Below are 20,080 nucleotides of genomic sequence, written 5' to 3'. Positions count from 1 at the left end.
ATCAGGGGGAAACAGCAATGACCCTAAACTGACAGTCTATATACTACCTCTGGGTGCTCTTCAACACTGTTCATGGCAGTAACATCAAGACAGCCTGAGGAAGTGTTCCACATTGAGGCCAATGAAAGATGCATGACAAATAATTGCCCTATAAAATAACTGGCTTAGATTCTGGGTGAAGATTTCTCTTTTCTTTGCTACAGAGCTGTTCTGTTCAATACGGTAGCTGATATTTACACATGACTACCGTGTGATTAAAGTATGGCAAATCTGAATGCAAAACAGGTACCAGATCTTAGATGCCACAAAAAATATGCAAAATATGTCCGTAATGAATTTTCAGGCCAATTTTGTGTTAGCATGACATGATTTGGGATACTGGCTTCAATAAAATAGAACATTAAATTTAATTTTATTGGAGATGGAGAGGTGGCTGAGCAGTTAAGGACTCAAGTTCAATTTCCAGGGTGCACACAGTGGCTTGCAACTCCATTTCCAGGGGGATCTGAGGCCCTCTTCTGGACCCCATGTGCACTAGGCATGCATGTGGTGCACATATAAACATACAGGCAAAACACATATACATGCAAAATAAAATGACTCTAAAACATTAATTTTAGCCGGGCGTGGTGCCACACGCCTTTAATCCCAGCACTTGGGAGGCAGAGGCAGGCAAATTTCTGAGTTCGAGGCCAGCTTGGTCTACAGAGTGAGTTCCAGGACAGCCAGGGTGATACAGAGAAACCTGTCTCGAAAAACAAAACAAAACAAAAATAAATAATAATAAAATTTAAAAAATAATAATTTTATGGCTTCCCTTTACTTTTTAAACACAGTTTCTAGAACATTTTAATTTTCCCATGTTGCTTGTATTGTAAGATATTATGTGGTGTCCATGAAGAAGACAGGAGAGGCACGATTAATGTAAGTTAAACAAAGTGTCTAGACTAGATGGCAGTGCTTTATCAGTGTTAGTACTCAGTGTGCAGCAATTTCGTATAAGAATGCCTTCTTTGGGGAGCACACACCAAAGTACGTAAGACTAGAGATCCAGACACGTGTCTGCCTACCCCTCCCATGCAAAAGCTGAGACTGTCTTCCCTTCTCAAACAGATGACTGACTCTAGGCAGTGTCAAGTCGACAGTTAAAGCTAACTAGGGCAGAGGCTCAGAGAGAAAATAAGAGATGAAATGTTTGACAACAACCACTTCTTAGGATTAAAGAAAGAGGCAAGAGCAAGATCTCATGTGGAAAGGACTTGATAAGCAGGGAACTAGTCTTTGAAACTTAAAACCCAGTGGTATTCATAGGAAGATGAAGAGGAAACATCAAAGAGACAGACAGACAGACAGGCAGGCAAGCAGGCAGGCAGATATACAGACAGACAAACAGAAGAAAAACTTGAAATGCAGAGGGAAAGTGCAGATCACTTAGCAAGAAGCAAGAAGCAAGTTGCCATGGACTCTCTAGATGGTGGGATGTATGGGCACAGTGCTTAACAGTAGAAAAGAAAAGGCTTTCGAACCTCAGCCTCATAGTCAGTCCTATGTCACTGAAGTGTGAGAACATAAGAAGATATTTCCAGGCATGCAGAGCATCAAGACTTGCCTTGCAAAAAGAGTTAGAGAATGTTCTTGCAGAAAGTACCCGAGGGAGAAGTACAAAGGGCAAGGGGAGACCAAGGCTTTAGAAAAGTTTATGGTGGTTTAGACACACAAAGTCTAAAGACTGAAAAAAGAAATTATGGTGATCAGGAAATAAAATTCTAGAGATCAATCAATATAAAGTATATGTGTGGGTAGAAAGGTGGCAGAGAGCTAAGGAATATGAGGTATGCAAAAGTTCCAGGGTGTCGTGATATCAACACATTTGTGATGTTACTGTAAGGGAGTCAGATCGCTTTTGGTTGTTATTGTTTTGAGACAGAGTCCCAGGCAGCCCAGCCTGACCTCGGATTTGCTTTGTGGCTGATGCAGACTTTGGACCCTCATGTTCCTCACACACCTCCTAAGTGCTAGGATCACACGCCTGTGCCACAGTACATCGCTCATATAACTTTTCAACCAGAAGAAGATATAACTGGGTAATAGAAAAAAAGTATAAAATTTAAAAAGGAACAGAAAGGATAATGAGGACACATAAAAATGAAAAGAAAAAAATTAGTATGGCTAATCACAATAATGGTGGCTTATGTGGAGTGAGATCAAAAGCAAATAGTGTGAGAGGGGCGTGACATGGAGCAGTGATGCTATGCATTGAGCAGGGGTAGGGGCTGACAAGGAGCAGTGATGCTATGCATTGAGCAGGGGTTGGGCTTGACATGGACCAGTGATGTTGTGCACTGGGCAGGGGGGGGGGTGCTGACATGGACCAGTGATGTTGTGCACTGAGTAGGGGTGTGGGCTGACATGGACCAGTGATGCTGTGCACTGATTAGGGGTGGGGCCTGACATGGACCAATGATGCTGTGCACTCGCTGATCAAAACAAAGTAAAGAAACAAAACCAAGAACGAAAATACAAATAAAAAATAAAACCCCTCCAACCTCTCTGAAATTTTAAAATACTCCACTAATTAATAGTTATGTCCAGAAGGTAGAGTGCACAAAAGCATTTTACCAAGGGAATAGTGAACATAAGAGGTCTATGGCAAGACCTCTGGGAAGGGCTCAGGGATCAACTAAGAGGAAAATTCACAGCCTCGTGTATATTAATAATTAATAAATACAAAAATACAGAAAGGAGGGAAGCCAGTGTACAAAGTAAACAATATGGAAATTTATCAACATCACAAAAGGGCCATCCAAATGGCACAGAAGATAATAGGATGCATAAAAGCAGATGTATGCAAATTAGAAGAGAGATAGCAATGCCATTATTTAAGTCGCTAACAAAGCTTATTAGATAAAAGCAATCCAGATTCGTCAGGAAATAAAGGGGGAGGATCTCCCCTCTACCATGGTTGTCTGATAAGGACGGTGAAAACCTGTGCAAAATGAGTGATTGTTAAGGAAAGAAGAAAAAGTCTAAAACTAGACACAAAAGAACTCATTTATGCCAACAACCGATGAGGAAATTGGAGAAGAATTTATGGGAAAATCACTAAGTGTGTGTGGGTGACTCTTTCCAACAATCACCTTTTTTCTTTTTTCTTTATTTTTCTCTCATACAATACATACTGACCAGGAGCTCCCCTTCCTCCATCCTCCCAGTCCCTACCTCCCCCACCCCCACCCCATCTGCCCTCTGCCCCAGATTCGCTGCTCCTCCATCTCCCCTCAGACAGAAAAGAGCAGGTCTCTCAGGGATATCAACCAAACATGGCAGAACAAGACACAAGACTAGGCCAAAGCCTCTATCAAGGCTGGATGAGGCAACCCAGTAGGAGGAAAAGGGTCCTAAGAGCAGGCAAGAGAGTCAGAGCCAGCCCCCTGCTCCCACTGTCAGGAGTCCCACAAGAACACCGAGGTAAACAATCACAACATATCTGTAAAGGCCCTAGGTCAGACCCATACAGGCTCCCTGATTATCACCTCAGCCTCTGAGCCCCTATGAGCCCTGCTTAGTTGATTCTGTAGAAGAGAGTAACAATGCCATGATGCAATGCTCTCATGGTGTCCTTGACCCCTCTGGCACCTACAATCCTTCCTCCTACTCCTCCTTGGAGTCTGCCAAGATCAACCTAATGTCTGGCTATGGGTCTCTCCATCTACCAACTATCAGTTTCTAATAGACACGGGGGTACACAACTAGTTAATTTGAGATTAACATCAGATTAAAGAGAATCAAAACCCAGAAACTACTTGTTCCTGCATGGAGATATGAAGAAGTTGAAGGCAGTCCTGGTGGATTATTATTATATTATTTACATGTGGTTTTTAATTCCAGTGCTTTCTCTGTTTTCAGGAGTCCTGACATCACCTTAGTAGCTGATAGAAGAAGAGTAAGATGACTTGTCTAAAGTAAGACAAGGTTGGAACTTGTAACTATGAGAGAAAATTAATCATAAAACTAGAATTCAGTGAGTTAAATGTGATGTAGAAACTTTGCATATAACTAGATGAACAAAAGGATAAAATATTAAGTCATCAAGTTAGCACTAGTTTGGTAATTCTTATGGGATTGGAAATAATATGTATTTTTATTTTATGTGCATTGGTGTTTTGCCTGCATGTATGCATGAGGGTGCCCGGTGCCCTAGAACTGAAATTACTGATAGTTGTGAACTACTGAGTGTGTGCTGGCATTAACCTAGGTCCTCTGGAAGAACAGACAGTACTCTTAACCATTGAGCCATCTCTCCAGGTCCCATGAACATTTTTTATTTTTTAAAGCAAGTGACCCAATGGAGAAGATGGCTGAATGTCATTGCAAAATTAACTTCAAATATATAGGATGTATTTCCCATTGGCCATATTAATATTTTAGCCAATGTGTCATCAAATTAAAAACTGGATATAGGAAAATATTCTTCAATATTTACTTGTCAAATAGTATTAAATGATGTTATGTCCAAAGTGGAGGAAGTCATTAGGAGATGACAAGCTGTCTACAGGATGAAAGCATTTGTCAAGAACCCAGATTCCTATGAGAGCTAGTGATAGTAGATGTTTAGCATCTTATGAAGCTCCATGAAGACTGGGCACGTGTCTGGCCCTCAAGACATCCTTATGGGCCTGGCCACCTTGTTCCTGGGAAGCAGTACCGCCCATGGTCCCCACAGTTGGGAGTGGCAGTCTAGCAATGCCTAGGACAGACACCATGGAGCTTGAAGTAGGTTTCAGCAATGCATTCAAGCGCAACATACCTGGAACGCTCTCTCTGGCTTCTAAGTCTGGCTGTCTGCAGAACAGTAGGTGGAATAGCATAGAATTTAGTATCAATGGACTTCACGTTGGATGATGCTTTGTGAATTTGATGTTTAATTTGACTGCGGAGGACAGAGGAGTGATTCCCCTCATGACAGCCCCCAAGGGAAGGCAAAAGGAAACCTCTTGGATCTCAGCCTTGGTTTTGGTTCAGACATTCTCCAACTATTGACTGCTTCATAACAGACCCCAAGGGAAGGAAACGGAGAATTATCTGGTCCAAGCTTTGATTTTGGTTCATATCTTCTCTGGCCATCTGATTGTGTAATGCTACTTTCTTATGTGTCAAGACCTTTTCGCTTCCAGAATTGGGAGGCAAAACTTACATGGTCTAACCTTAAAATGTATCTCAAGAGCTTCTTCACTGAGAGGGGAAGAATTTTGGGAAGAATTCCACAGTTTCCAGATGTCTAGCAGAGATTTTGATAGTACCAGAGGAGGAATGCCTGAAGCTATTTGGTCCATTCTCCACTGGCCTCTGTTTCACCATATCTAACCCTTCCCAAGAGAGAGGAATGCAGACTTCTCCCAAGGAGAGAGCCCCAGAAGCAGCATTGGGAACAAAGCACTTTGTACAATGGTTGAAAAGAGACACCTGCAGACACAGTTTATGATGTCTGAAGATGCAGGGTGGCTGACTGACTGTGCGTGGCGACTGACTGGGCATGGTACTATTCAGTCCCCCATGTAGCAGTCCTTGTGACTCCTCAAAGGTAAGTTACTCACCTTTTACTTTACTTCAACTGAGGGTTGAACACCCAAGTTTGTTTTCTTACCCCACTGCAGAGGTTACCAAAATGTGACCCACAGACTCCTGGGAGCTCTGAGATCCTTTCAGAGAATCTGAGAGACTGAAACTATTTCATAACAACGTGAAGACATCATTTGCTGGCTGTAGTGTATTGACACTGGCAGTGAAGATGGGTCAAGGCAATGGCCTTGGCCTGTAGTAGTGGCTGATGTCTTCCTCTGGGCCACACATTCACAGCAGACAACAAAAGGCTCGATTTTGCATGAGTGTTCTTCACGCAACAGAAAAAAAACAATGAGTCATTTGAAGTTTCGACTGATAAATCCACACCTTGCTATTCAGAGCGACTAATTTCAGAATGTAAAAAGCAATAAAAACTGTAAAGCAGCTCTGCTCTATTGACTGGAGCACTCTGATGGACTGGAGCACTCTGCTCTATGGACTGGAGCTCTCTGATGGACTGGAGCACTCCACTCTATGGGCTGGAGCACTCTGATTGTCCTCAGTGAACACGCTTAGTGATTCCCTGAGGTGCAAGGCACACTAGCCACACTGCACATCCATAAACCATCATTTTTACTTGAAAGAACGCATGACAGGCAAATTACAGTTATTCAGACTTGGGAATCTGGCAGACATTTTTCTCAAAAAATGAAGTCAGTCTGTCACTTCAAGGAAAACAACTGACAGTATCTGTTGCCGATAATAAAATCTGAGTTTTCAAGCAAAACTCAGAATTTTGGGAAATTTGTAGCCATTACTGTGAACTTGATAGCTTCCAAGTTATCCATCACTTTCCTGATGGGCTCTGTCCTCTGGGAACAGATATGAGTTTGATACTGTTTAATGTGAACTCTTGGCATTTGGATGATCTGTGACTCTCAATAAGCCAGTATTTTTCATATGGTCGGCATCAGGGCTACACAATCATGTGTTTGTAAAATCTCCATCCAAAGAAGAAGGTAAGCAGTGAATTTTGGTCACAGAATACAAATTTATTGGCACAATTGCATATTCTGCATTGTAACTGGACTTAAGAAAATTCTGCTATTTGTAGACTTTGAAGTAGTTTGTGGTATAGTACCAGAGAATTTCTGTAAGTACCCGGAAAGATTATGATAACACTCTTTAAAACATTATTTTATTTCTGTGCATATGCCTGTTTATTTGTATGTATAGCACATGTGTGAAGGTGCCGGCAGAGGCCAGCAGAAGATGGCAGATCCTCTGAGTTAGAAATTGCTGTGAGTGGGTGTATGGAATCAAACTCAGGGCCTTGGTGAGAAGAGCAATTACCCTTAACTACTGAACAATCTCTCCAATGCCCCCAAACACTCTTTTTTCCTACTTACACATGCATGAGGGCTAGAATTGTCTTTATGTACTTCTATCAAAGATGTAAATCACTAGATTGAATGCAGAAACAAAAGTGAGTGTCAGTCCAGGTGGCAATGACACCCTTTTCACAACTACTTTCTTTGGCTAATACAGTCACTTTCATAAAATATATGTTTTTTTGTTAGCATGTGACAAACTTATTGAACACGAAATGTATTCATTATTGCTATGTTACTTAAAACTAATAATTAATAAGTTTTCTCAGCTAAGGGAAACACTGAGAGATTTAACATAAGCATATTGATGCTCTCGGTGATTCTTAAACATATTAAAAGGATGCAGAGACTGAAGAGGCCGAGAGCCTCTGTCCCAAGATCCCTGCTTGCAAAGTGACATTTTGGATGACTAATTAAAAAGAGACAAGGGACTTGGCACTCCACAGTTTGTTGTCAGGAAGCTTCTCTGGGCTGACAACGGAGCTGGTTATCATGACAGAATTATCCCTGCAGCTTATATTAGTAGAAGCCATCTCTGCCATTGCCTGTGTCCTTGCCAGTGGCCCAGTCCTTCAAGCATCCAAATTCACCCGTTTTTGCCCTGCAAGGACAGTCTGGTGCTGTCCCTGATAAGTACTGGGCATCTTGACTCAGTGTTAGCTAGATACCTGCCTCCCAGATGGTAGCAGGTATGGTCTGCTGTCACCACCTAATCTTCAGGAGAGTATCAGGCATGGGCAGGGACAAAGACTCAAAGATGAGCAGATCATAGCTTTTATCCCAGGGTTATGGTTTTTATCCCAAAGGAGTTTCCAATTTGTGGGAAGAAACTTCTAGAAGAAATAATCCCAACACAATGTGGTAAAGGCTATTCTGTGTTTGAAGATGAAAGTCTTTCAACAGAAAAATTAGGCCACATCCTGGCTCTGTGATGTGATGCCTGACAATGGGGGCAATCCCAGGAATCAGGAACACACATCTTCTGTATTTATTAAGCTCTCAACAGCACCACAGAAGCTCTCTGTAGGTTTGCATGTGGTTTGCCCCAGAGGCCCAGAGACAATGATTTGGTACCATGCCCTGACCACCTAAATTCTGGGAGATAACAGTGACCAAACAGAAATGAGAAAACTCCTTAGGACTACAAAGGATGAGCAAGGGCCCAGCCATTTACCTCTTCTGTTAGTGGGGACACTGTAGGACATTTTTTTTCTAGCATTCCAGTTCTAAGGACCCCCTCCTGGGTAGAGAGGCTAAGTTTGTTCACAAGGGTCTCTCATGCAGCTGAGACTAGATCAGGCTGAATCCCAGAGTCTGAGGAATGCCTTAGCCAGAGGCTCTTAAGTTCCTAAATTTCAACTTTATGGGAGTTAAATTAAATAATAAGCCTCTTGATCTGGTCAGGAATACTAGCAGTCCCCACTGGAGTCCCCACTGGAGTCCCCTTTGGGTGGGCTTTTTGGGCACCAAGGGAGGTTCTGATATTCCCCGGGTCTACTTAAGTCCGTATCATGTACCCTTTTCCCCCTTGCCTTTGGAGACCTGGCCCCAATCCCTCTTTTTAATCTCCTCTCCTATTTCTGTGGTTCTTCCCAGCTGTGGTAACTTCAGAGTGAAATAAACTCCTAAGAACAAAACAGACCATCCACAGACATAATATGCCCAGTGCCACCCACAGCCACCCTGCCTCCCAAGGCTGCAGAAAATGCCCCCCACCCCCAAGGTCTTAAAGGAAACATAAAGCAAAGGCAGGACATCGCACATTTGACTCTGGACAAATGGTGACTTCTCTCTGATCTTCAAGGAGTTTATCCACAAAGCCAGCTATTTTCCAATTCAAGGGTACGTCATCAGCAAACATGCTTAATATTGTGTGGGTCAGCTCACCACTCACAGCAACAAATTCCATGTGATGATTCGACTACTGTCTATCTCCCTGCAGTCCCTAAACAGCATGGGATCCTGCACCAAATCTTTTCTCCTGCTCACTGTCATATTTTTAAGGGCTTAGGAGAATGTCTGCTCATTACAAATTTGTTGAGATAACTGTCTGACTAAAAAGAGTTGGAGAGTGCCCTATTTTAGGATACTCTCCTCACATAGTGACTTTGGGCTTCCTGGCAACTCCTGTAGGCTGAGATCATCTTCTTTGAAGTCTGGGGTCATGTGGCATTAGACAGTGACATCTGGATCCAGAGGGGATATTGTGTATTGGATGATGACTGACACTATGGTTGTGGGTACTGAGTTACTATGGTTAGGGTACTGAGTAACTGCTACACTGTCCGTGGAGTCAAGAGAACCCCTTGGGCAGTCATCTCTCATAACAGTCTGTTCTGTAACGTGGGTACAGCTGTTTTAGGAGGGCAGAGGCTGCAAAATGCTTGGCTTGAAGATAAAAGAAGCACAGATGAAACTGTCAGAACAATGCCATTCAAAGACTCTAAAAGCATACCAGGAGTATGCCTGTGTGTGTCCATGAATTTGCTTTCTTAGGGTGCAAGTTCCACAAAGCAGGCCTGACACAGCTCAGCTAATGGATCCCATGATCAGATCAAGCATTAGCAATGTGCTTCCCCTGACCCGTAAAGTAGCTGCTGTACTCACGAGGGTAATCCTTCGGATGAGTCTTCTCGGACCAGTTCCCATAAAACGTGAGTCTGTACTTGGCAGTTCCACAGGCGCAGCAGTCTAAGATGGGTCTGTCCGTCACCCCATCAAGTGTGGGATCTGGAACGGGAAGTCAAGTTAGAAAGCAGATGGGGACCTCATAAAAGACAGCCTTGCAGCAGCTTGTCTTATCCTTGATCCCTGTATAAAGAAGATGCAATACAGTTGCATTGATTTGTAAGGCTCAAGGCCAGCACTGGGATTACTATGGATTTTATATTTCTCAACTATGAATATATAGCTTGCAAACAAAAAACCTCAAAGTTCTTATTCTCCAGTCTGAGGTGTTCTATGGAACCAAGAGTACAGAATCTCTAGGGTGAGACGACTTTGGGAAATCAATGCTAACTTTTACTCAGTTATTCTTTTCATTTTGAAGTGTGTGTGTGTGCACGCACACGCGCATGTTTGATTGTGTGAGGGAATGCCATGTGTTTTGCAGGTGCCTGAGAACACCAGAGGAGGGTGTCAGATTCTCTGGAGCTGGAGTTACAGATGGCTGTGAGACACCTGATGTAGGTGCTGGGAACCAAGCCAGGGTCATCTGCAAGAGCAGCAAATGCTTTAAACCACTGAGCTGCCTCTCCAGCCCTTACGGAACTGTTCTTTTGCTATCCTGGCTTCCTCCCCATCTCTTCCACTGTAGCATCTCTCTACTAGATTTTCCAAGAAGTACTTGTGAGGGCTCAAAATGCTGGACCAGAGCAGAGACAGAGGTGGCTTTAAAGTAGGTCAATGAGAGCAAGTAGAGCGGTCCTCAGCCTTCCTAACTCTGCAATACTTTGATGCAGTTCCTCATGTTGTGGTAACCCTCAACCACAACATTATTTTCACTGCTACTTTAACTGTAGTTTTGCTACTGTTATGAATTATAATGTAAATATTTGATATGCAGGATATCTGATATATGACCCCTATGACAGGGTCGTTTGATGCTCAATGGGGTCTCATCCCACAGGTTGAGAGTCACAGAAGTAGGAGCTGGAAATTAAGAGGAGGGAATTTTTATGCAGCCGCGTCATCTCTTGCCATGCTTTCAAAGACTGTACTGGAAGTCGGGGAGGCAGGGGGCTTTTGCAAATGTGTTCACAAGTTCAAGTTTCCTTCTGAGTGTAGAAGCAGCTAGGAAAAATTTAAGATTCCCTCTCCACCCCCATTTTTAGCTGTGAGTAGCTGATAAGTAGGGAAAGAGAGATTACATGAATAAATTCAGCATTTCTGATTGTTAAACCCAAAGCTCTAACTGCCTTAGTGCTCTCGGGCTGCTCGGCTGCCTCTCAGAGGGGACAATGCCTACCGACGCCACTTACTGCAACTGCGTTTTCTGTAGCTCTCTTTCCCAGCTGTGTTAACATCAATCTTCCATTTTTGCAAGTTGGACATTTTTTCTTAAATATTGTACAAAAGAGCGGCAACCAAGGGGATGAAAACCATTTTGCATGTCAGAAACAGCATTTTTCAATCTCTTTAGGAATTTGCTGAGCTTGCTGGGCTTGAACATGCAAAATCGATGATGTGGAGATTGAGTTTGGGCATGGAGACAGAACATGAGACAGTACAGAGACGGACTAAGTCTTTGTGTGTACTGCTTTCATTCCGTATACACTGCCCTCGGAAGTGCTCTGGCTATCCCTGGAGGTTTAAATGTGAAATATCCTCCATGGGCTCATGTGTTCCAATACTTGGTCCCAGCTGATGACACTGTTTGGGAAGGTCCAGGAATCTTTGTTGGAGGAAGTAGGTCATTGGGGGGGTGGGCCTTGAGGCTACGTAGCCCAACGTCATTTCCTGTGCCCTCTTTGTAGATGCATTTCTGACAAGCCAGTCCCGTGCTCCCGCCACCCTGTCTTCACTGCTATGGTGGATTGTATGCCCCTGTAGTGAAGACTAAAATAAACCCTTTGTTCTTTGTGTTGTTTCTGCCAGAGTATTTTATTACAGCAACAGTAAAGTAACTAAGACATCCCTCTTTTGCAGATCGTTAAAGGAAGAAGCTGGGTGAGTGACTTGATCAGGTTTACTTCTGAATGTAGTAGCAGGTTAGTGAAGCCATGCAGGCAGAGGTGGGACCCAGGTCTGTTTTTGGTCCAGAGCCTATGACCTCACTCTGAATTCAATCACTTCTGGAAAGACTCATTCTAGATAGGTCTGCATAAATGATACCTAGTGAAAAAGAAGTGTTTCTATTTTGCTTTTCCCAAACGAAGAAAGGTACATAAACAAAACAAAGCCCTCTCTACAGATTTCAGAGATTTCTAAAGAAGCTCAACAGAGAAGGCTGCAGCCACCAGAAGCAGGAATCACTGGCAGGGACTAGTCTGTGCCCGGGAGCAAGCTGCCCGCTAACACCTGTGCACAGAACCTGGACTTGATTCCTGGGCAAGCCACTTGGATAATAAGGCCACCCTTACCTAGTACATTTTAGGATAGGTAGCTTGAACCAGGATATCTGGTCCTTTTGCAGTCCTGTGATGAGCTGCATTGTTTTTTTAAAAAAAATCTAAATTAGCTTTGAAAAGAGGCTTTGGATCTGAGAGATACAAGCTGGGATTTCGATCGTAAAGACCAGGTGCTGTTAAATGAGGCAGCAACAGTGTCCGGAAGACCCAAAATAAGAGCAATTGGGAGCTTTACTTTATCAAAAGGGCTTTTAGATTTAGGTAGCAGCAAAGTTAAAGATACTGTGAAGGCCTTTACAGAAATAAATATATAGCAGCCTTTGGAGAGTAAGCTTCCATGTAAAAATTAAATGTCTAGGTTTGAAAAGGGAACTGTTTCCTATTAAGAACAGGCTTTTGCTAACAAAGCAGGCTTTCAAAAGGCAGTGTTGGCAAGCACCAACATATTCCCATAGTGCAATAGCTGGGCTGCTACACCGGATAACCTCGTCCTGGAGTGTGGCCTCAGTTTCCCTTTCTTTCATTTCTTACACAGACACACAGACACAGACACACAGACACAGACACACACACACACACACACACACACACACACACACACTTTTTTGAGACAGGGCTGTCTTTTAACTTAGTATATAGTTGAGGCTGGTCAGAGATCTGCCTGCCTCTATTTCCTGACTTGAATTAAAGGTGGGGGTTACCACACCCATGCTTTATTCTCATTTATTTTGTGCAGTATTGGGGATCAAATCCACACCCTTGTATGTTTTAGGCCACTGCTGTATCACTGAGCACACCCAGTACCAGTTTTCTTTTTTAAAACTGAGTTTCACTGTATAGCCCAGGCTAGTCTTGAACTCACAATCCTTTTGCCTCACCTTCCCAAACGGGTCCTATTACAACGCATCTTTCTCCTCATTTCTATCTTGAATTTGTTGGCTTTTGAAATTTCCTCCTGAGATTCTCAGGTCTCCTCTCCCTCCTCATCCCCATTTTCCTTCTCTCTTTTTATGTATACATGTGTGTGTTCACACATGTTCAAGCATGTGTGTGTGTGTGTGTGCATGTGTGTAGGTGCCAGTGAAGAAGTGTGCTCCCATGTGTGGAGGCCAGAGGACAATCTTAGCTCTCATTTCTCAGTGGCCATCCATCTTGTTTTTTAACTTTAAAAAAATTTAAAAGTTAAAATTCTGCATATATGTGTGTGTCCATAATGTGGGATTTGCATGTGAGTGCATGTGCCCATGGTGGTGAGAAGAGGGTGGTAGATCCTGTTAACTGGGGTAACAGGTGGTTCTGGGATGCCCACATAGGTGCTGGGAACTGGACTTGGGTCCTCTGCAAGAGCAGTCTATGTTCTTAAGTCCTGAGCCATCTCTCTAGCCCCACTATATCTTGTTTCTGAGACATGGTCTCTAACTAGCCTGTAACTTGCCAAACAGGCTGGGCAGGCTGGCTGAGAGGTGAGCTTCATGACCCATCTGCCTTCACCTCTCCACTGCTGGGCTCACAAGTGCAGTCCATCACAGCCAGCCTTTGTGTGTCCTCTGGGGCTTCAGGTTGTACTTGGGTTCCCATGCTCACAAGACAAGGGCTTTCCTGGCCAAGCCAGCTCCTCAGCTCTCTTCTTCCTCTCTCACTTTCTTCTCATTTTCCATCTTCTGCTTATATTCTCCTCTCTTCTCTGATTTTCCCTCCTCCCATCCTCCTCTGCCATTTCCCTTCTGGTTGTGACACGGTGTCTAAGTGTGTGACCTTTTACCTGTCACAGATCACCTTTTGGAATAAGTGATATTTCTCTATTTTTTTAATTGCAAGTGATTTCATATTTATGTTGCTTTTAAAAATCAGAGGCTGGAGAGATGGATCAGGGGGTAAAGGTGCTTACCATGCAAGCTTGGGGACCAGAGTTTGAATCTCTGGGACCCAGGTAAAATAGTCAGGCATATAGCACAAACTTGTCATTGCACATCTAAACAGAGATGGGAAGTGAAGACAAGAGAATTTCCTAGGAGCTCCTAGGCTACATAGCCTGGCATACACAGTTAAAACAAAACAAAACAAAACCAACCAACCAAACAAACAAACAAAAACCAAAGAGAACCCATTTCAAACAAGGTTGAAGGTAAAGACTGACATCCAAGGTTTCTTTTGATCTTATAAGTACATGGAACAATGTTCATATTTACACATACAGATGTGCACACCCACACTCGCACACGCACACACACACACACATTATTGCTCACTGCTTTTTATTCTTGTGGCTATATTTCATCACCTATGGAGGAATGGTCATAATTGGGGCAATAAATGATAGTTCCAAGTTCCACTATTTCTTTTCTTAACAGATTTGATTTGATTCAACAAGAAAGCAAGGCACATAGAGATTTTGATGAAAAGCTGGCGTTTGCTAAGTGATTAAATACATTAAAAAAATCCCTCTGCTCTGCTTAGGTTTAAATGGTTTTCTTAATGTGATCATTTTGATGTTAATTTTCTCATGGGTCTGCTGATTCCAGGGATCATCTATAAGCACACAGACGAATGAGGACTTGCTGGGCCTTTTCAGTCCATCAAGTTGGAAGGAGTCTTTGTATAGATTGTGTGATCACCCATTTTCCTAAGAGTTCAGCCTGAGAGAAGCAACTAGAGACACATCATACTATTTCATTATTGCTGTGCCCCCTGGAGGTTAGCACATACACAGCTTAGACAAGGCTTCCTAAGATCAGCACTAAGGCGCCAAAGATTCTTGTCAGCCATGGGGCTGGGGCTGTCTGTGAAGTGTCTCCTAAGAACTTTCAGATTCTGGAAATAAGCCTGGCTTCTGCCAGTCCACCTAATAGAACCACACCTCAGTGAATGATGAGCCTAGATACCTACAGGGGAAGATTAAGATGTAACCTATGTGTGAGTCAGAACAACCTTGAGTCCAGCTCATGGGAACCGAGTATAAGAAAGAAAGAGGGTAAGGGATGAGATTGTTATTTAAGAAACAAGAGCCTAGGGGCTGGAGAGATGGCTTAGAGGTTAAGAGCACTGACTACTCTTCCAGAGGTCCTCAGTTCAATTCCCAGCAACCACATGGTGGCTCACAACCATCTATAATGGGATGTGACGCCCTCTTCTGATGTGTCTAAAGAGAGCAACAGTGTGGTTATTTATTTATTTATTTATTTATTTTTAAAAAGAAATAAGAGCCTAAAGAGTGAGATGTTCCTTGTTTGGAAAAAAGCTAACAGAACCATTTATCTGCTAAATGGCTTAGAGAGAAGACCTCATCCCATGCGTAGAGATGCACACCAAGAAGTTAGAAAGGGTCTTGGCCAGAGAGTCCAGAACTCCCACCCTGATGCCAAGCATCCGACTATCTCCATAAAACTCTACTTAACATTTGACTCTAGCCTTTTTACAAGAAGACAGTGCATGGCTCTGACATAGACAGGGCTGCAAAGTACTGGCCATAGAGGATTCAGCATTGACAGGGAGCAGTGGCTCAAAGCATGGACTCCTAGTGTCAATCCCTACCCTCCGCTGCTGACTGTAAATAGCTATTTGAACTCTCTCTACCTCAGGCTTTTCATCTGCACTATGGCTGATCCAATAGGCTTTAGCATACAGGGCTACAGTATAGATTGCATAATTAAGCAATAGAAGGTGTTTAGAATAGTGCCTGTCATATAGCAAACACTCAAAATTATTAGCAATTATTATTTCCCCAGTAGACCTCTCTCCAACCTTTCTTAGTAGTTTATGGTTTGCTATAGTTGGAGAGGATTATTCCTTCTGAAAAGGCTAATTGCTGGAAAGGCAAATAAAAATTCTGCAAAAATGAATAGAAATGAGATAGCTAAGCTGTATAATTATAGAGCATTTTCCATTTTCATTGGGTTACCTAATAACTTCTAAACCAGTTCCGATGTTTAAAGTCTTATTTTTTCACAACAAATTAATGAACAAGCATTTGAACATAGACAGCAATAGCTACCATGCACGTACACACACACACACATACAAACACACACACACACACACACACACACACACACACACACACATGCATCCACATTCAATCTTGCGTGTATGATGTGTGTGCTTGTCTGGGTTGGAGTCTGTGAATGCAAGTATGCCTTTGCACTTCTATGGGGCTCAGAGGACAATCTCAGGTGTCAGTCCTTACATTTGATCTTGTTGGGAACAGGTTCTCTTGTTGTTTTCAACCTGTAGATGTCAGGCTAGCTGCGCTGGGAGCACCCAGGAATTGCCACCTCTGCTTCCATCTCATATGTTACAGATGAATGATGGGATTGCAGGGCTGAAGCACCATGTCCAGCTTTATGTGAAGTCTGGGGCTCTGAACTCAAGCCCTCAAAGTTGCATGGTAAGAACTTTACTCACGGAGCCATTTCCTTGGCTTATTGTACGTTATTAAATCACATGGTGTGGGGGTGGAAGGGCAGGCTGCACAACAGAAGCAGATCTAAGCTAGGCATAATCTGAGCCCAGGCCCCATCTGTAAACACACGGTCTACTTTATTAGGATGCTCCAATCCCAGGCTCAGGGGTAGCTCAGAGCTAAAGTGCTTAGTTAGCATGCACAAGGCACCAGATATGATCCCTAGCACCAGAAAAAGGACATCTATTAGAATATTTCACTCTAAGTAAAGGGTGTTTATGAACTTGCAGTCTGAGGACCAGACTTGGAAGTGGTAAAATCACAAGGTTAGTGTCCCCCTACCCTCCAACCCATGACACTCCTGTCTGCTACTGGTCTTTTTTTGGGAGAAAAGCTCCATATTATTCAGGTGCCATGCAAGTTCTGAGGGTGGTTATTCCAGAGAGCCACCATAGGCTTTTTAAAGGTACACAACTGTGCATTCCTTAATTAAGTCCTGTGAATTATTCCAAGGAACCTCTTCAGAATAATCACTGTTTCACAAAAATAAGAAGACAGCACCAATATAAGGTACATTATCTCCTACCCAGGGAATCAAGCCGAGTAATTAGAGCTTAAGGCGGATCCAATTATCCATAGCACACAGCCAGATTAAAAATCAGAGCTACGTGAGGAGGCAGGGCCCAGGGGAATTCAGAAAGCCCTGTTGCCTGAATTTCTGCAGCCAGCTTAACCTGAAAGAGCCCTCCCTCACCTCTCCCTCCCCCGTCTGCATGTTCTTACCCTGTTCACACAGCTTCTTGGTCAGGGAGCCCTCGTCTTGAAAATAAATTATGCGTTTCTGTACAATGCTGGCCCTGTGGGGAAAGAAGACATCAACACAGTGGTGAGATGGGCAGGTTTAGAGGGACAGTCAAACACAATCCTTGCTTAGAAGCCCATGTTCGGTGGCTCTGTGTGCTGTTTCCCAAGCTCTGTGTGCTTCTGTCTCTTCATTCATAAGCAGACAAGCAATACCTGCCCCATGATGTCACCCTGAGAACTGCCAGGCAATGTATGTCAGCAGCCTAGCACGTGCCTATAAACCATTCCCTCCCCATTAGGTGCTGGATTACTATTGATGGCACTGCTATTAAAGTAAGAAAGTAAACCAAGGACATTTTCAGCATCTTTTCTCAATGGCTCATTTTCCCATCCTCTTCCTAGTAAATGATGGAGGCTGTTTATAGACCCACCACATTCAGATTTCAGAAGCATGTCAAATCCTTCTCCTGAAGGGAAAAGAGGAATCTAAAACTATTTTTTTTATTTGTTCTAAAAATGTCATTCTATATCATTCCTGAAAGTCTAGACAAAACCGTCTCCTACACTCTGAACAAAGACCGCGTCAGCTGCGGTCTTTCTCCCTTGAACACGTCAAACGTGGGCTCTTAGAATTTAGAAAGCATAGTTTGAGGTTGCAAATGACTTAGCTTTGGTCAGCACATATTTCCTCTTTCCTTTGTGACAGAACAGAAATGCAGTTTCTCCCTTAACTCATTCTCTGTTTATTTTCCATTGGCCTGGAGAAGGATGGATCCTGAAACCCAGTGTTCCAGCAATTTAAGAGTCTACAACACTTAAAATTGAGCTGGTGCCGATAAATCTCGAGCCATTTCTATTGATTTTCTTCAGCAATGCTACTCAATCAAAAGGTAATTTTCACTTCGATTCACCCTATTTAACAGATAAAGGCATCCCTGACTCCATTAGAGCTGACCGCACTGAACAACGGTCTGACGGCCATGATTCCAGACCTAGGAACTGGCCCACGTTCTCTGTGGGGATCTGTGCTGAGTAGAGACAATTTCCCCAATGGTCTGGGCAAAGGCCAAGATGACTTTCCAAAGAAATGTCTATGCTACATCCAGTCTTGCACAAAAGAGTACAACTCAGGCCAGCTTTACAGATGTCTTTTACAGTCTTTCCCCACCCAAGAGAGACAAGATGTTGAAATAAGTAAATGAAATATGCTTCCTGTCTACACAAAACGACTTTGATCATTTTATCTATTCTCTGGACCATTAAGTGGGAAAGTTCCCTCAGACCAAAAGAGTAATAGCCATCCCTACCTCAAAACCAAGTAGCAAAGCCTCTTGTTCTTACTTGTCAGGGTGCCTCTCTCACCCTGGGCCTGAGGGACCCTTGCAGGAGCATAGACCTCCTAGGAACAGTCTAAGAATCACAGTTCTGGTTCAGTGGAAGGCTCCTTCCTTTTGTCTTCTTGTAGTATTTACGGGCACATTTTCAACAAATTGATTGCCAGAGGGCATGTTTAGTGGCTGGCACTGAGGAGGGTACCCGGGGCCATTATGAACAATAGGGATGAGGGCTACTCGGCTCATTCCCAAAGTTCATATCACAGGAAGGGGAAGCAAAAAATAATCAAACCCACAGCTAATGGTGATTGAGTGCTACCATGTAAACATCTACAGAGTGCAGAAGGGAGACCTGACCAAGCTGGGAAACGCTTCCCTGGGAAATAATAGCTCAGCTGATATTGGAAGAGCAGGCACTAACTGGGGAATCAGGAGAGAGAAGAAAAGGAGAGGACATTGTTTACAAAATCATTGAGGCAGGGATGACATGGGCTTGCTGGAGGATGCATAAGTGGGAAGTCAAGGAAATGACGTGAGGGGAGTAGGGAGGTAAGTAGCCATCACCACGTGACCCAGGGCCTGCTGGGAAATGGCCTTTCACTCAAAATTTGATAGATGTCTTTGAGGAGCATGCCCCAGGACTGAGATAACCAGATCTGTTCTTTCAAAAGAGTACTTGGGCCAAGGTGTGACAATAGGTTGGTGTGTCATGTGGTAGAGAGGACTCATGCAAACCAAGCTTTATTTCAATAAAGTTCTCTCTCAATAAATATTTGAGAATGACTGGACTACAGGGATATTATTAGCTTTTCTGCTAGCTAGTTTTATGTCAACTTGACACAAGTGGAGTCATTTTGGAAGAGGGAACATAAATTGAGAAAACGCCTCCAATGGACTGGCCGGTAGGACAACTTCATAGGGCATTTTCCTGATTGATGAAGGGGGGAAGCTTACCCCTGGACGGGTGGTCTTGCAGGCTATACAAACAGGTAGACTGAGAAAGCCATGAGAAGCAAGCCAGTAAGTAGTATTTCTCTATGCCTCTGCATCAGTTCCTGCCCTCAAGTTCCGGCTCTGACTTCCTTTCATGATAGCCTGAGCTACACGATGAAATAAATCCTTTCCTCCCCAAGTTACTTTTGGTCATGGTGTTTTATCATGGCAATAGAAAGCCTAACTGAGACAGATTCTTCTCCTGTTGCTTAGGCAAAGTACCTGACAAAGAACAACTTAGCGGAAGAACGGACTGTGCAGCTCCCAGTCAGAGGGAACACAGTTCATCATGGCAGGCATCACGGCAGGTAAGGCCTGGAGATGCAGGGCTCTGTTGAGACAGAAGCACAACAGCCACATACTTGCATCTCAACAGGTCAGGAAGCAAGGCAGCGCTATGAACCTCAAGCCTGCCCACCAAAGAAGGGCATCATGCCCATCGTGGAATAAGGTTCCACCTCCAAGATGTTCCATGACCTCCCGATACAGCACCCTAGCTGAAGGTTCAGACATATGAGCACGAGGGGG

The 20,080-nt window shown here is 43.5% G+C and overlaps 1 protein-coding gene across 1 annotated transcript in view; it reads right to left on the bottom strand.

Moving 5' to 3' along the window:
• Spon1 (spondin 1, (f-spondin) extracellular matrix protein) overlaps positions 1 to 20,080 on the bottom strand; it is a 277,378-nt gene that overhangs the window by 146,921 nt on the left and 110,377 nt on the right. The window contains exons 4-5 of the mRNA NM_145584.2: positions 17,205 to 17,278; positions 9,561 to 9,683 (exon numbers count right to left, since the gene is read on the bottom strand). Coding sequence (NP_663559.1) covers positions 9,561 to 9,683; positions 17,205 to 17,278 — 197 coding nt within the window. The remainder of the gene's footprint in view (positions 1 to 9,560; positions 9,684 to 17,204; positions 17,279 to 20,080) is intronic.

The sequence above is a fragment of the Mus musculus genome, chromosome 7, assembly GCF_000001635.26.
Source record: "Mus musculus strain C57BL/6J chromosome 7, GRCm38.p6 C57BL/6J".
In the NCBI taxonomy this organism is placed as follows: Eukaryota; Metazoa; Chordata; class Mammalia; order Rodentia; family Muridae; genus Mus; species Mus musculus.
This window is presented reverse-complemented; position numbering and strand designations above follow the sequence as displayed.